The sequence below is a fragment of the Lampris incognitus genome, chromosome 14 (assembly GCF_029633865.1).
Source record: "Lampris incognitus isolate fLamInc1 chromosome 14, fLamInc1.hap2, whole genome shotgun sequence".
Lineage (NCBI taxonomy): Eukaryota > Metazoa > Chordata > Actinopteri > Lampriformes > Lampridae > Lampris > Lampris incognitus.
The window spans coordinates 27,790,267-27,808,064 of record NC_079224.1 but is presented as its reverse complement, the minus strand read 5'-3'; the positions used below and the strand labels follow the sequence as shown (position 1 = coordinate 27,808,064).

The following is a 17,798-nucleotide window of genomic DNA, read 5'->3' as shown; positions in this document are numbered from 1 at the left end:
ATTTTTGTACTGTGTTGCAGTGAGTGGACTGTGTTGTTAGCTGTTTGTGTGTTGTTGCTGTTGGGTTTTTTTTTTTTGGCTTTGTTCTCTTTGTTTTTGTATGTTTTCGGTGATGTCATTTTTGGAAATTTTGGATATGTGTTTTTATCTTTTGTGTTGCACTGTTGTGGGCTGGGTGAAACAAAATTTTGTTTCTTTTTTGCACGTAAGTACATAACGAAAATGACAATAAATTGTTTCTGATTCCTGAATCAGGAACAAGTGTCGACCTTCTCAGTCTGACCTAGGGCAGCCAGCCAGTCATGCACCCTTTTCCCAGTCCAGTCTCTGATAACTGCTTTGGGAGGGCTGAAAGCAATAGTCCAACAAGGTCTCTTATTTTCACTCATGTTGTTCCTCATTGTTCTCCCTGCCTCCAAACCAATGGCAAAACCCTGCCAGGCCTTTCACAACAGTATAAACTGATAAAATAATGTTTCTTAAGCAAAAATGCCAACATCAGTAAAAACATGAATTATAACGCATCAGTTTTAGCTTTTATTCAGTCAATTAACCACATTCTTGCTCAATCCACTGAGAATCAAAGATGTGAGGTGAAAATTTTAGTAGTTTGAATTGACTTATTTCTCATTACTTTCCTCACATCTTGAAATGAGGCTTATCAACCATTGTCTTAGAATAATTCCACTTGCTCTTGAATTGTATAATTGTTTAGAAGTAGGTGCCATTATGTCTCCCAACTTTCAGATTTCTAAACCATTTAATTAAAGGGAGGATGTTTGAGAGGATACAAGATTAAATCCCTCATTAAGATGCAATGTGAAGTTGGAATTCCAGGGCTGCTAACAGCCTTTCTGTTTGTTTAGTTGGTAAATAAAACCAGAACGAGGCTGCTCCTCTGAGGACAACTGGAGGAGACGTTGTATTAACAGAGGAAGCTGGAGTGGGAATTGAGATGGAGATATTCGTTTATTCATTGATTTCTTCAACAAACAGCTGAGAAAATGTCAGTTTTGCCATTTTAGTATAACCGTCGGAAAAAATCTGAAGCAAATTTCTATTCCAATATGCCAACCAGATAACAGAACGCAGCTGGATTTGAATAAATCTGCAGTAGCTGGTGGAGCCACCAAACACTGCTGATGTTAGACCAATATCACTGTTGCAGGGATGGGACCGGAAGAGCTGTGTTATGGAGCTGTCACCATGAAGGAACATATAGCCAGATGGTCATAAATAACAGGATTTTTCCAGTACAGTGTACCCCAGTGACCCTGCGAACAGGATAAGCAGTTTGGAAAATGGGAAAGGGATTTTGTATATTAATTAAGGATAAATGTTGCTTTTAGGGGCGTCCGGGTGGCATGGTGGTCTATTCCGTTGCCTACCAGCACAGGGATCGCCGGTTTGAATCCCCATGTTACCGCCGGCTTGGTCGAACATCCCTACAGACACAGTTGGCCATGTCTGTGGTCTGCACTGGGTGGGAAGCCGAATGTGGGTATGTGTCCTGGTCGCTGCACTAGCGCCTCCTCTGGTCGGTCAGGGCGCCTGTTCGGGGAGGGGCGGGCGGGCTGGGGGGAATAGCGTGATCCTCCCATGCGCTATGTCTCCCTAGTGAAACTCCTCACTGTCAGGTGAAAAGAAGCAGCTGGTGACATGTATTGGAGGAGGCATGTGGTAGTCTGCAGCCCTCCCCGGATCAGCAGAGGGGGTGGAGCAATGACTGGGATGGCTTGGAAAAGTGGGGTAGTTGGATATGTTGCAGCAATATGGTGCAGCAAGCAGCCATGTTGGTTGTTATCTCAGCTACCAGCACTACAACGGTGTGGGTCATGGGGCAGCCTGGCTGGGGCAGCCACTTAAACATCTGGATGACATGTCCATCTGGAAGTGTAATAGTTCCTCTCCTTGTGTTAATGACATAGTCCAATGATGTGAGAACATCCAGCCCCAGTCTACAGTCCTCCAGGTTCGCGACCCACACCAATCAGCAAACTAACTTCTCTCTCACCCCCAGAGTAACTAATGCCCCCCCCCCCCCCCCCATGGGAACCCGCTCTTTGGTGACTGTCTGAAGTTTCACTATGGTGGGGAAAACAATTGTTCTATTTTTCACCACATCGGACGACATCAGGGATGCTGAAGACCCAGTGTCAACCAGCGCAGAACAGCATGTCCCCTCAATAGTCACTGGGGCATACCAGAAGCCTCCTATCCAGGTTTGGCTCAGAACAGAACAGTCACAGCAGTCCCGTTAGCACGTTGCGGAGAAGTCAGCAAGTGGCGATGAAAAACCCCATAGGCGAAGCTTTTTACTTCTGACACCAACTGTAGCATCCCTCAATAAGAAGGCTATGAGATATCAACTGGTTTTGCTAGCACTTTATTAGCAGCAATACACAGGCTGCGGTGGGCCCTGGCCAACACCATGACAGCAAAAACTTTTCTGCTTTACCTTGAGTTTTCTGCACTCCCAACTCACTGGGTTCCCACTTATCATCGAACTTTGCTCTCTAGATCTAACGGGAACAACACAAAATTCCTCTCTAACTCTCTGCAAATCATAGGTACGCCATCTCATCCAAACCACCGCCATAGAATACAACGTGCTCATTGACATCCTGGAAATCCCAGCAATCGCAACAGTCAAAAACCAACATGTCACTCAGTCCGTTACAATATAATAAAAGTACTCACTGAACCAAACCCATACTGAAACAGACACATATGTGCAGTTCAGTAAAATAACACCAGTAAAACAGTAAACAGACAGTTAATGAATAATAGTAGTAATATTGGATTACATTTATATAGCGCTTTATCTTGATACTCAAAAGGGCTTCACAGTGAATGTAGGAAACTCACCTCAACCACCACCAATATGTGGCACCCACCTGAGTGATGCACTGTACCCATTTTGTGCCAAAACGCTTCCCTCACATCAGCTTGAAGTGGAGAGGGAGTAAAATCATTGAGCCAATTACATGGGGGGATGATTAGGTGGCCAGATGGAGAAAGCCAGGTTCAGAATTTTGCCTGGACACTGGGGAACCCCCTACGCTTTGCGAAAAGTGCCATGGGATCTTTAATGACCACTGTGAGTCAGAACTTCGGTTTAACATTTCATCTGAAGGACAGCATATCCTTCAGCACAGTGTTTCCATCACTGCACTGGGATTTGTTCATTAGGACCAGAGGGAAGACTGCCCCCTGCTGGCCCACCAACACCACTTCCAGCAGCAACTTAGTTCTCCCTGGAGGTCTCCCATCTCTCTCTCTCATATATATATATATATATAGAGAGAGAGAGAGAGAGAGAGAGAGAGAGAGAGAGAGAGAGAGAGAGAGAGAGAGAGAGAGAGAGAGAGAGAGAGAGAGAGAGAGAGAGAGAGAGAAAGAGAAAGAGAAAGAGAAAGAGAAAGAAAATCTCCCTCTCACCCTTTTTGTGTGTGTCTTCCTCAAACTCGTGTCCTCTACCGGACGCCTTGAGTTTGAGGGTTCTGCACTGTATCTTAGCTGTTCCTAGGACCGCACTTCTGGACAGTGACCTCAGATGTTCTTCCTGGAATCTGCTGGAGCCACTCTCCCAGTTTGGGGGTCACAGCCCCTAGTTCTCGTATTACTACTGGGGTTGCTGTGGATTTCACCTTCTACATCTGAGCTACAAGACATTCATCGACAAGGGCCAAGAACCTGAAATATATATATATATATATATATATACACATCATGATCTTGACCCAGATCAAAGACAGTTAAGTGTACAGGGAGAGTGGACCAGCTGCAATGAGGGAATGGAGACTCTATGTTTGCTTACAGCCTTTACCATTAAACACACCGAGATTGAATCCATTCAGATCTGGATTATGTGACAAAGAAAAAGAAAAAAAGAGAAGCACCCCAGATTCCCAGCTCACTCTGGGTTTTGATACTGGGATAAACCAGCCATCCCCTTCCAATCAGAAAGCTCCAAAACAACCTCTCTTTTTTATTTTTTCTCTCAAAGCCACACATCAGCATCCAGCACCCCCCCCCCCCCCCGGGGTTTTATTTTGGCTGTGGAGCAATCACAATTCAGATCTATTCTTCTGAGAGATGGAGGGGGCCTCCTCGGGAGTCTGTGATGTACCACTCCAATATACGCCCAATATCCTCCTATATAAAACACAGATGGAAGGGAATACATTTTACTCCCTCCGTTTCCCTTCCCTCCTTTGAAATGATGTTGAAATTATTGCCCTGAATCCCTTTTTATCCATTTCCTTCTTTCACTCTGGTCACAGTCACTGTCTGTCTTACTTTCACTTTGACCTGCTTTAATTCTCCTGCTCTCTCTCTCTCTCTCTCTCTCTCTCTCTCTCTCTCTCTCTCTCTCTCTCTCTCTCTCTCTCTCTCTCTCTCTCTCTCTCTCTCTCTCTCAGAGATTAGAGTGATTAGCCTAGTCACCAGTGATACATCTGTCTGTATGTGTCAGTCCATCTGAGACTGTGTCTGATGTGTTCTGCTCTGCCTCCTGTTGTTATCCAGGGTCTCTCTGCTGCATTGAGGTGAACAGGGATCTACAGAGAAGATTAGCTCCTCAGTAACACAAGGAGCTGAAATCAGGACTGCTGACTCTCTGTCAGACTCCCTGCTCCTTATTCACCAGCCTCAAGAAGGAGGTCCTGTTTCTGGACAATACCACTACATTAAAGTACCACACAACCAGGCATGACAATATCACAAAATCAATATCAATTTATATTAAGTCTAAATCACGATTATCCCAGTCAAATAATTCCCTGTAGAGGTAATGAGAGTGCCTGCATCCAGTTTAGCTTAAACATATGTCTTAGTTTGTTTCATGCATTTTGACAGTGGGTATCAGTGAAAAAGTTGAGATCTTGCATAGCACACAGCCAAGTTTTAAGCCAAGGGCCTTTATGTTCTGTAGCTATTTTCAATCTTGACTTCGGTCCAGTCAAAACCAACAGCGGTAACTCTTTCTCACCTTCTCTCCTGTTCAGCTTTGCGAAGCCTGGCCCATGGCTGCTGGAAAGTTGGGAGGAGCTTCTGAAGGATGACGGTGACAGATTGGACACCAGTGGGCTGTCACACACCTCTGTCGATCAATCACAAAGTAGAACAAAAAAGAAAAATATAAGTGTTAGGGTTTAGAATAAGTTTATTACTAAATAATGTATGAAAGCTTAACAAGAGATCCACTAGTTAAATTAGGTGGTGGTGGTGGTGGTGGTGGAGGGGGGGGGGCTTTCAATGACTTTCACCAAATTTCAAATTTCAGACCTTGGTAAGCCATAACCCCACTGGCTCACATGGTCAAATAATACATCAAACTATCTACCAAATCATTTTGAAAATTTGTAGTATCATATATAACGTGCAAAACCCTACAGATTACCCACCAAACCTTGTACGTAAACCATTTCACATTGGTGCCATTCATGAGTTAGCTTCCCAAAGAGCCAGTACTTTTAATAGTTTTAATGAGTTTTCTTCCACTGATTAAAACTATCCTATTCTTTTTGCTAAAAAAAAAGAAGTAATGAATTCAAGCTTCTCATTAAGGAGGATTTTCCAGTAATACTTGATTTCAGTCATTCCTGCCATTTCTGTCTTGTAGTTTCACAGATTTGACAAATGTAAATGTATGCTTCTCAGTTCGCCAACATTTGAAAACGATCTTCAGATCAGAGCCTGCTGGACCAAGACATAACCATGCAGCAAGTTTCCCATCTGCTGACCTGAGTAAAGAAAATAAACTAAGAATGAAAGGTGGTTGCACTGTGGTCCAAGCGCTCATCCTGAGTAATAAACCACTCAGTGGTTCAGAAGAGTCAGGTTTTAGAAATGGCTGGGCAGCAAAATCCCCTGCAGTCCCACCCCTAAAAGCCATTGTGTGGTTGAACATCTCAGAATATAAGAGGTGGTTGATCAGAAGGAGAGGACTCTAGTCATGTAACAATAGGTCTAACTTTCCCTTGGTGAAAAAAATGCCTTTAAAATTCGTTATTTTTTCTTTAAATGTTGATTCATGTTGAATTATTGAGAATGGAAGAGAATATTGGCAGGGGGTAAATTCACTTAGTAGCCTTTTGTGATCCAAAACAGTCACAATTGTATAAAAATATGAGGTTTTACTCTGGTTTGAAACTTTTGAGTAGATGAGAAAAAACAGATAAATGGACATGAACAACAGTGTCCTCTCTCAGCTTCATTGATAGCATGTTGGGTGGTTGAGAATGTCAAAATGTTGGACAAAGGTTTCCCATCGCTGAGCCTGAGTGAAAACTGTGAAATGGGCCAAAAATGAGAATGCCAGGGGGAGTAATGCAGGAGATTTTCCACTCAGCCTCAGTTAAAAAGAGGTTGAATGCTTGTGAATAGCAGAACAGTAAAGACTATCAGAAACATCCCTCATCACAGCCCCAGTATAAACCAGTGGAGAACTATTTGGGGGTATTTGAATATGACATGCACAAGGATAAGGAGTCTGATCACTTGTCTGTTCGCTTTAATGTTAACCTAATGGAAACAGGTCTATAGTTGTGTTAGATGCTGTGCTGGATTCATCCAGAAGATATGCTATCGAAGGTTGAAAAGGCTAGGCTGTCAGAAATCGCAGATGAGCTCCTCAAACTTGATGGCACATAATCCTCCACCCCCTATAAAAAATGACTTCCATTACATTTTAACATGACCTTTTGATGACACACATAGCAGAGAGACAATTGAGACAATCCAAGCAACGTTTTTTTGAACAGGGGGACAAGCTGGGAGGCTACTAGCTCACCAGGCCAGTGCAGTCAGTGTTTTCAGATTAATTACCATAATCAAATTGCCCAGTGGCAGTCTTATCTCTGATTCGGTTGAAATTAATGGGTCTTTCTCTTAATACCACACAAATCTCTACACCTCTAAATGCCCCTTGATCTCTGCAATGATCCCAAATCCCCATGACTCGTTAACATACCCCGAAATAGATGAAAACACTGCCAGGGAATTAGGTAAACCCATTTCCACCCTAGAGATACAAAAAGCGATCAATCAATGCAAAACGGGAAGTCCCCAGGCCCAGACAGCTTCATAGTTGAATTTTAAAAGGTGTATTCCCCATTATTAGTCCCTATTCTAGCAAGGATGTGCAAGGATTCCTTTCATGAAGGCTGACCAGTGACTTGGTCTATGGCGTCTATCTCTTCACTTTTGAAGAAAGATAAGAACCCTACTTCCTGCAGTAGCTACAGACCAGTATCGTTTTTAAATGTAGATTGTAAGATACTGGTCAAAATCCTGTCCCTCTGCCTCCAATGTGTAATGCCATCCATAATTTCAAAGGGCCAAACAGAATTTACATTAGGGAGACATACTTTTTTCAACACGAGGAGGCTACATAACTTTATTTTTTTCTCCCTCATCCAACACTCGTAAAATTGTAGTATCACTTGATGTGGAAAAAGCCTTCGATAGGGTGGAGTGAAAAATTTTGCTTTGACTCTAAATTTATCTCCTAGATTTGACTTTTGTATACTTCCCTGTTTGCATCTGTATGCAACAATGACACTCAATCACCACCTTTTCTTCTCCAGCACGGGACACGTCTGGAATGCCCACTTTCTCCCCTGTTGTTCAACATAGCTATCGAGCCTCTAGCCATCTGGCTCCAAAGCCATGATAGGTTTGAGGAGATCCCTCGTCACAGCCTGGTTCATAAACCTTCTCTTTATGCAGACGACCTTCTCTTATATGTTTACAACCCCATATCCTCCCTTCCCCCAATATTGCCAATTTTGGATCAGTTTGGTCACTTATCAGGTTACAAATTAAATCTCCAAAAAAAGAGAATTATTTTTTGTAAACCAATTGGCAAAAACACTTCCTCAATCCACATTTCCCTTTAACACTAGAACGACTGGGATTTCACTCCTACCTAAAACGACCATGGGCGGTCAAAATGACCGCCGGTTTTTAAACTCTATATTCTGTCAAGATAAATACCCAATTGAGATATTAATACATTGCATATGTTAGTATGTCTGTTATGAAACGACTGACACCAAAATTAACATTCAAATAACTATAGTACTATTTTTAAACAGTTTACACTTCAGAGAGACATGGTTCAACTTGAATAGCAAAATTGATAAAGTGAAAATATTACCTGAAAAACAAAACAGAAAACATATATTGCTAATCCAACAAACGTAACCAGGCCGATAAAAAGTGAAATGTAAAAAAAGAACTGAAAATAAATATCGAAACAGTCCCAAACAACGAAAGCTACTAGAACGACCATGGGCGGTCACTTTAACCGCCCACAGTTTTTAAACCATATATTCTGTCAAGATAAATGCCCAATTGAGATATTAATGCATTGCATATGTTAGTATGTCCGTTAGGGAAGGACTGACACCAAAATTAACATTTTAACAACTTTTGACACTATTTTTCAAGCAATTTAAAATGGCTTCTGTCCAACGCCTGTAAATACTGCAGTGGCTTGGTGGTAGTCATGGTGCGTCTGAAACGGCATCTCTTACCACACATGTTGGCAATAATCAAAAATCAAATTTAGACTATTACTCTGGACTGGAGAGTGCTAGTTTTTTTTTCTAGGACAGAGCAATGATCTTCGCGAAGGAAATGATGCGACCAACACACGTCATAAATAGTGACATGACGCGCATGATCATGCGCAAATTACGCATTACGAGCGGTCATTTTGACTGGTCATGGTCATTTTAGGTAGAGCTTATCATAACTTTTCATTTTTGTGCAATTGGTCTAAAACTCGTTTTAATGCAAATACATGCAATTTTAGGAGAATGCAGGGAGGGGCAGGTCTGTGTCTTTTTTTCACAAAGTTATTAAACTTTGAAAATCCAAAACAGTCATAATGAACATCTTGGTCGTTCTAGTGTTAAGATAGCGTTAGAGGGATTCAAATACTTGGGGGGTGTTCAGCACTAGCTCCTACAACGATTTGTTCCTCAAAAAACTTCAGCCACTACTAGATAAATGTAAATCAGACATAGGTAGTTGGGCCCCTCTTCCCCTTTCTCTTGCAGGCTGTATTAATCTTACAAAAATGGCCATCCCGCCAACATTTTTACATCTTTTCCAACATATTCTAATTTGCATTAATAAATAATTTTTCACCAGTCTTGATCAGCAGCTGAATGTGTTATCTGGAATAACAAGCCTGCCCATTGCAGGAGATCAGTTCGCCACCTCCCCAAGTCTGGAGGGGGCCTAGTGCTTCTGAATTTCCGCCACTACTTCCTTCTGGGCCTGTAACACTGATAAACTCCTGCTTTCTGACTCCTGTCCTCCCTGGGTTCACAATGAAATATCATCTTCCTTTTCTTCTTTACACTCCGTGATTTGCTCTCAGCTTCCCTTGGTGGCCCATAAAAACTGAAACAACCCAATTCTCACAAGTACTATTAAGATTTGGCTCCAATTCAGAACACAATATGGTCTACACAGAGCTTTGATCCACACATCGATTTTAAATAATCATTTATTCTCCCCATCCTGCTCTGAGCCCGCCTTCCATAGTTGGTCAACCAATAGCCTTGTAACAATTAATGACCAATATGAGGATGGGGTCTTCTCATCCTTTGAATCCCCATCAGTTAAATATAACTTGCCCAACAGCCATCTCTTTCATTTTAACCAAATAAGGCATTTTGTTCAAAAGCAGTTTCCCCATTTCCCTAACCACCCCCCTGAATCAGAAATTGCCCAGTTTCTCACCCTTGACTTTGATCAAAATCAGCTATCTATTATCTATGGAAAAATTGACTCCCTAAATCTGGCCTTCATTGTATCCTTCAAAAACTCCTGGCAGCATGACTTGGGAGTTGACAGCTTCGACAGACAGTGGAGTGACATTCTCGGTCTGGTGCACACTTCATGTTTAAGCCCCAGGCATGGCCTAACGCAGTGCAAGCTGCTTCACAGAGCCCACTTCACCAACGCTAGATTGGCAAAAATATTTCCCAATACAAGCAATGCCTGTAATAGATGTAAGTAATCTCCATGCCTGGGGCTGACTGACTTTTGGTCCAATGTATTTAAAACTCTTGAACAGGCACTAAACACAAATTTAGACCCAAGCCCCCTGACTGCTTTATTCGGTCTTCCCTCAACTCAGAATATGCCCACGACTATTAAGTGTGTCATTACCTTTACCACTCTGTTGGCCAGATGCTCCAATCATCTTAAATGGAAACATGCCTCCCCCCCAACACATGACAGGTGGATACAGGAAGTTTTACAATGCATTGAACTGGAAAAGTTAAGATTCTCACTGTAAAGATCTCTGAAATCCTTTCACAAGACCTGGAGTCCTCTACTAGACTTTATCAACAACCTCATTATCATTCCTGGTGCTGAGGGTGTTTCCCAAGTTGAACTTTCTGGTGCGAGAGAGAGGGTCCTTCACTATTCCTTCCCTACAATCCTCTTTACCTACTATCTTCTACTATGTGCCTTTTTATTATTATTCCATTCCATCCATTATCCAAACCGCTTATCCTGCTCTCAGGGTCAGGGGGATGCTGGAGCCTATCCCAGCAGTCATTGGGTGGCAGGTGGGAAGACACCCTGGACAGACCGCCAGGCCATCACACACACACACACACACACACACACACACACACACACATTCATACCTAGGGGCAATTTAGTATGTCCGATCCACCTGACCTACATGTCTTTGGACTGTGGGAGGAACCGGAGCACTCGGAGGAAACCAACGCAGACACAGAGAGAACAAGCAAACGCCACACAGAGGACGACCTGGGATAACCCCCAAGGTTGGAATACCCCGGGGCTCGAACCAGGGACCTTCTTGCTGTGAGGCGACTGCGCTAACCACTGCGCCAACGTGGCAGAATGATGGCGCCGATAATAAAATTTAGACAATTTTATCATTATTATTATTGTTATTATTGCTATTTTATTTTCAATTATTAATTAGTTAATTGTGGCGGCATGGTGGCGCAGTGGTTAGCGCGGTCGCCTCACAGCAAGAAGGTCCTGGGTTCGAACCCCAGGGTAGTCCAACCTTGGGGGTCGTCCCGGGTCATCCTCTGTGTGGCGTTTGCATGTTCTCCCCGTGTCTGTGTGGGTTTCCTCCGGGGGCTCCGGTTTCCTCCCACAGTCCAAAGACATGTAGGTCAGGTGGATCAGCCATACTAAATTGTCCCTGGGTGTGTGGGTGTGTGCATGTGTATGTCAGGCCTGTGTGATGGTCTGGTGGTCTGTCCAGGGTGGTTCCCCGCCTGCTGCCCAATGACTGCTGGGATAGGCTCCAGCATCCCTGCGACCCTGAGAGCAGGATAAGCGGTTCGGGTAATGGATGGGTGGAATTAGTTATTTGGTTGTTTGCTGCAGTTAATCACGTTTATTACATTTATTAATTCTCTCATTCCACTTTACGCTTCATTATATCTATCTGTACTTGTCTTCTTTTTTTTTGCGACCATGATGAACATGGGGTGGCGCAATTGTTGTTACTACTTTGTCATGTCTGCAGAAAACTCAAAAAGATTTAGGGAAAAAAATGCCGTGTGTTAAATGAATAGTGTGATTACACCCTATTAGTGGACAGTGTGATTATGTCCTATTGGAGTGATGAATAGTGTGCTGGCTGGCAGGCAGAGCAGCATCATTAATAAGACAAGTTGGCTACTTGTTGGGGGGAACCTGTGCTGTCAGGGGAAACATTGTCATGCTTCACACACTTTGATGAATATAATGAATATTAGGACGAAGGAACCACAGTAACACGCATACATTATAAAGAGTGCACTGATAACACTAACAATACAACACACTAATTATCTCTCTTCTTCAATAGACCTCTCTTATCCCTCCCACACATAGACACACACTCGTGTATGTGCAGCAATTTGTTCACATAGAAGTGGTGTTGTCATACTGCCACATGTGTTTCTTTTACTGTTTGTTTAAACTTCATCAGTCTGGGAGACTATAATACTAAACAGTGAAAAAGCAAACGGTAACAATTGTTTGTTTTATGAGATGGACTGAGGTCTGTACAGCATAACTGTAGGCCACACAGAAATACACATATATTTATGCGCTTCAACGTGATAAATATTATTGCCGTTTCTTGTACAGCACCAAGCTAAAACCCAACCTGCACCGCCTCCATCTCAACCCTCTCTGTTAATGGATGTTGTTCTCCACCAGCGAGACAAGAGCCAATTACGATGATTCACATTCCAGTCAGCTGCCGCCCTGTCCTGCCCCGCGACTCTGACAACACGGCTTTATTTTAGATTACTCTGTCAACATTAGTGCACTTCATCTCAAGCACAGAATGACTTCTTATGCCTCTTCATCTGAACTGCAGCCTGTTGATAATCTTTGAAGGGGAAGACTACTTCAACAAAACAACGTAGATTCATTTCACACACTCCACAATGACACCTGATGGATTATCTTCACTAGTTACGCTCTTTGGCAGGAGGACATAAGGTTTTAGAGTCCATGCATGCGTGCTCAGGGTTGATACCCATTCATTCCTGCTATCAGAGATTTAGGCCACCAGCACTTCTCTTTGACACTATCTCATGACAGCTTTTGTTTGATGGTGAAATTCTTTGCTTCTTTAAATAATACAGCCTATGTAAAAATAATAATAATAATAATAATAATAATAATAATAATAACAATAAACAGCCAAATACTGCACTACTTATCAAAAAGCTTCCTAATTGCTCTTTCTGTAACACAGATTTTACAACAGCACAATATTGTTAAATCTTTAATAGTTTGGGGGGGGATGCGTCCAGGTGGTGTAGTGGTCTATTCCGTATCCTACCAACATGGGGATCACCAGTTCAAATACCCGTGTTACCTCTGGCTTGGTCAGGCGTCCCTACAGACACAGTTGGCCGTGTCTACGGGTGGGAAGCTGGATGTGGATGTGTGTCCTGGTCGCTGCACTAGTGCCTCCTCTGGTCAGTCGGGGCGCCTGTTCGGGGGGGGAATAGCGTGATCCTCCCATGCGCTACATCCCCCTGGCAAAGCTTCTCACTGTCCGGTGAAAAGAAGCGGCTGGCAACTCCACATGTATCAGAGGAGGCATATGGTAGTCTGCAGCCCTCGGCAGAGAGGGTGGAGCAGAGATCGGGATGGCTCAGAAGAGTGGGGTAATTGGCCAGACACAATTTGGGAGAAAAAGGGGGGGAAAATCCCCTAAAAAAAAAAACTTTAATAGTTTGATTCTCAGAAATGAAGCGGTTTTGAACCCCATGCATATTTGATCCTGGTGCTTTGTGACCATGGGTTTGGTTTGAAATGCATCCTTGCTATGTGATTACCATCAGAAGGTGTCTGCTGAGAGGTGGAGACCAGCAGTCGTCTATCCTCCTGCTGGTGTGTGTCCCTCCAGGCCTGTGGCTGACACATACAGAGCTCTGTGGGTGGTGGGGGGGAGCCCTCAGTGTGAAAAGCAGCTAAATTATAGGAATTTACAGAGGTGAAATGGGAGCGCTGTAATCCCACAGGAGATAATGGTTGGTGAGAGCACTGCCTCGCCCAGGAAATACTTGATGGAAAGAGTGGAGGAGTTTAAAAAACACAAGGCTTTTATTTTTCTCCCGGTGGAGTTTTGGCATTTAAAAGCTGACGTCCCTGTTGGTGTGACCAATGGAGCACACACACATACACACACATCGCTCAGAGGGAAAAGGTGCCAAATGTTGAATACCTTCTGGACCCGCGACCGCTGAACCTGAACACCGACCCTGGTTCTGTTGGAGAAAGCCTGAGGAATATTAATGCACTGATATACAACCACCTCCTAACACCGAGTAACACCGGCCTAAAGTCAATACAATACCTCTTTCTCAGTGTTACTGCTGCTTTGCTGTTGATGAAAGGTAGACAAATACAACCCTGTTATTTAGTTGGAGCTCATGCCATGTATGTACAATACATAGCAATACATAGCTCATAGCTCATGTACAATACATAGCTCATGCTATGTACTGTGCTGACACTGTCATCCAGAGCAGCGCTATGGTGAGCCTAACTGCAGGATGAGTTTAAATTCCTTGATCACCAACTACACAAGCAACCAACAACAGGAAGGGCAAAGGTCAGAGCCAGAATAACCTGACCTGAGGTTCTATAAATGGTTGCTTTGACCCAAGAATTATTATGTAGAAGAGAAAAGTGCTGGGTAGTGAAAAAGGAGCTGGTAGAAAGCCTTTTTGAAACTTAAGACTCAAGCATTTCAGAGCAATTCAAGTAAGACGATATAGCAGAGAACGTTTCACCGAAGTGAAGGAGGAGTGATTTAGGGGGGAGGAGGAAGTGAAGTATTTCTCGAGAGGAGTTGTCATCTTACTTAGCAGAACGCAGTGGGAGGTCGCCACTGGCTGAAGTGCAATGCAATACAGAATATCAATATCATTTAATAAAATGCTGATCCTCCTTCTCTCTTATCCTTAAGGATAAACTCGTAAAAAAAAGAAACGAAAAAAAAAGCGAGAGAAGTCGCACTGCAATACAGAACCCGTCCAACAAGGACAGGGAAACTGCTGCATTGACATCTGAGTAATGGAATATGGCTTTCCATCAGGGTGAAATATCTTCCTTGACACCCATCAAGTGAATGTTTAATCACTGCTGGTACAGGAAGCTAAAACATGGCCGAGAGAAACACAAAGAGACTTGGCTGTCATCACCCTGCTCCAGCCAACCTACGTATTCATCCTCAGTGTCACATTTATCATTTTGCTGAAATAACAAATTGTCCTCCGACAGTCAAAAAAAAAGTCTTCTCTGGATTGTCAGCAGCCTCGGCAACATCAAATTTGTTTAATCCCTATTGATGTGTCAAACTAATACTTGGCAAAGGGAGAGAGAGAGAGAGAGAGAGAGAGAGAGAGAGAGAGAGAGAGAGAGAGAGAGAGAGAGAGAGAGAGAGAGAGAGAGAGAGAGAGAGAGAGAGAGAGAGAGAGCCCTCTTCTCCTCCAGCCCATCTTTCTACAGTATCCGGTTTGCCATTCTGCTGAAATAATAAAGTGTCCATGGAGTCCATGACAGAGCCAGAGACCCTGAATACTGATGAGCAGCATCCATCACCCCCAACAAACAAGCCAACCCAAGATCCAACAGTCCAGAGCTCTGTATGTATCCCAGACAGTCTGAGTTCAGTGGTGTTCAATATGAGTCCCTGGCTTATTTATTCATTCAGGACCATGTAGCAGTAAGCAGGATAATGAGGCCAGAATAAAGTGTGTTTATACTATAAAACATGAGCAGTCATCCCGGAAAATATAAACATTATTTCTAATACATAACTTCTATTTCAAGTTTGACTAGTTTGGCTCCAAATTAATCCTTCCAGGGTGAACTGAAGTACAATGTCAGCAGTAAAAAAAAAAAAAAGAAAAGTGTATGATATGTGATAATCTATTTTTGGGAGTTCATTAGAAACACATTACAAGGAGCTGTCTCAACAAGTTGGTTTAGATTTTTATCCTCATGTCCATTAAGTGAAACGAGCATCTCCTCCAGCAGAGGATGTTATCTAACTGAGTAATTGAAGTAACCTGCTGTGTCTCAAAAGAGGCCTGACACAGAGAGGTTTTCTAGTCAAGCTGGCTAAATAACAAGATATGTTATTGTAGATGGCAGACAAGATGGGGTGAAGTGTGGGTCGAGGTTTGGCTGCTCCTGGTTTTTAGCTGGCCCTCATTAAAACCAATGATTGATGAAACTGTTGACATTAAAGTTATTGTAGAGAATGAGTTTCTTAACATCCTCGTGGTTGATACAAAAATGATGAGTCAGAGCAAACTAATCCTAGTAGCCTCGAACACCTTTGACTCCAAGTAGATTAAGTCTTCAAAAAAGGTCCCAGAAAGTTGAATCAGTTCATCTGGACACAATGTTCATTTAGAGAAAAACGTTTCATCATCATCTAAGTGACCTATTCAGTCTTAACTGACTGCAGGTAGACTGTAACGGTATGGCAAGGAGTTTTTTTCTTAAATAACTAAATGAGCATGTTTGCATGCAACCAAATAACCCAATCTTAAATCAATTAATGCATCCCTGGACTTGGTATCAAAGTGAGGTTAAAATCGGGGGGAAACAGATCCCACATACGGCACAGATTTTTGCTCAATCTTTCAGTTCTTTAAGGGTGCTATATATGTGATATTCAGCACCAGCATCTCAAACCAAAATAAAACAAATATCCCCCCTGCCTTCGCGTTCCTCCCCTCTCCCTTTGCGTTCTTGACTATTTCTTTTTCGTGACTATTTCATTGGTTGGAATATTGATTTTTACAGTGGAGAGTTATTTTATTAATATTCGTAATGTATTCAGCTTGGTAAGGAGCTATTTCTTCAGTCTGCTGAGTGACCTAAATCCAAGTAACATAATGTATTAGCTTGCTAGCTAACCTGCTAACGCTAGCTACCTCACATGCATGTATGGCCAGACTGGCTTCCAAAGTTTACCATTAAAGTTTACCATTAAACCACATGCTGTTGAACAATGCAAAAACACTGAGATGCCATGTTTTTAGGGGGACTTCAAACACAAACAGCTATAAATGAGTTGGGTCCATGTACTGTTGCAAACTACAGCATTGTAGTCTGTTACGGTCACCATATATCATGGCACTGGCAGCAATTTCTTACTCTCAACTATACATGGACTTGGTTAGCTAGCTAACAACTAACAGTCAGACAGGATGGTGAGTTTGACCGCTTGTGTTAAACTGTTCTGCAATTTCTGCACAGTATCTTAGCTGTTCCTAGACCCGCACTCTTCTGGGTGGAGATCTCAGATATTACTCATAGAATCTGTTTCAGCCTCTCTCCCAGCTTGGAGGTCACAGCCCCGAAATGCTCCTACCACCACTGGGACCATTTTGGCCTTCACTTCCCACATCCTCTCTCTTCCCTCCCTCGGCCCTTAGTTTTTCTCCAGCTTATCAATTTATTTCTTCTTGAGGTTACTGTCAGCTTGGATTGCAACATCTATCACCACTGCAGCTTTCTATTCCTTGTCTATTATCACAACGTCCGGTTGGTTGGACAGTACTCGTTTATGTGTCTGCATGTAGAAGTTCCACAGGATCTTAGGTATGTCATTCTCAACCATCCTTTGCACTGTCTCCAATCTGGACTTGGGAGGGTCAAGACGGGAGATGTGCAAATGTTCCTGTATGCGATTCTTGCAACTTGGTTGTATATGCGGCTCCTATTTGCATCTTTCACCCTGCTACTGTGTGCTGGACCATTTCAGAGGTATAATTCCCCTTCAGTTTGAGATGAGTATCAGGTGGTTCCTACCAGCCCACCCATTGTTAAAATATAAACTGTTACCCTGTCTCCCAGTTCAGTCCAGCCAGTCATTTTACTATGCCTCCTAGTTTAGTTCAGTCAGTTATTTTCGGCAGGTATTGTCCTCCATTGTTTCAGTCAGTCAGCCTATTACCTTAGTCATTGTCTGTTGTCCTTCCTGTTTTATTTTGAAGTTCCCACCTTTCTTGTCATGTCAGTTCTTGCCCCTGGTTTTGTCATTAGTCAACCCTGTGTAACCCAAACCTGTTCCCCCAATTCCCTCATTTACTCCCTAGTGCATTTTAGTCTGTGTGTTCAACTTGTCTGTATTACCTGTGTAATCCATGTCAAACAATCCAGTCTGTTTTTTTTCTTCAAGTGTCTTGTTTCCTAGTGTTTTTGTTCCCAGCTTTGTTATTTCCTGACCTCATCTTTGTCTTGCTGGT

General features: G+C 42.9%; 1 protein-coding gene across 1 annotated transcript in view; it reads right to left on the bottom strand.

Annotated features, from left to right (window-relative positions):
• The window catches only part of cntnap3 (contactin associated protein family member 3), a 193,542-nt gene that overhangs the window by 144,811 nt on the left and 30,933 nt on the right, over positions 1 to 17,798 (bottom strand). Inside the window, exon 2 of the mRNA XM_056293671.1 lies at positions 4,994 to 5,104. Within this exon, the coding sequence (XP_056149646.1) occupies positions 4,994 to 5,104 (111 nt within the window). The remainder of the gene's footprint in view (positions 1 to 4,993; positions 5,105 to 17,798) is intronic.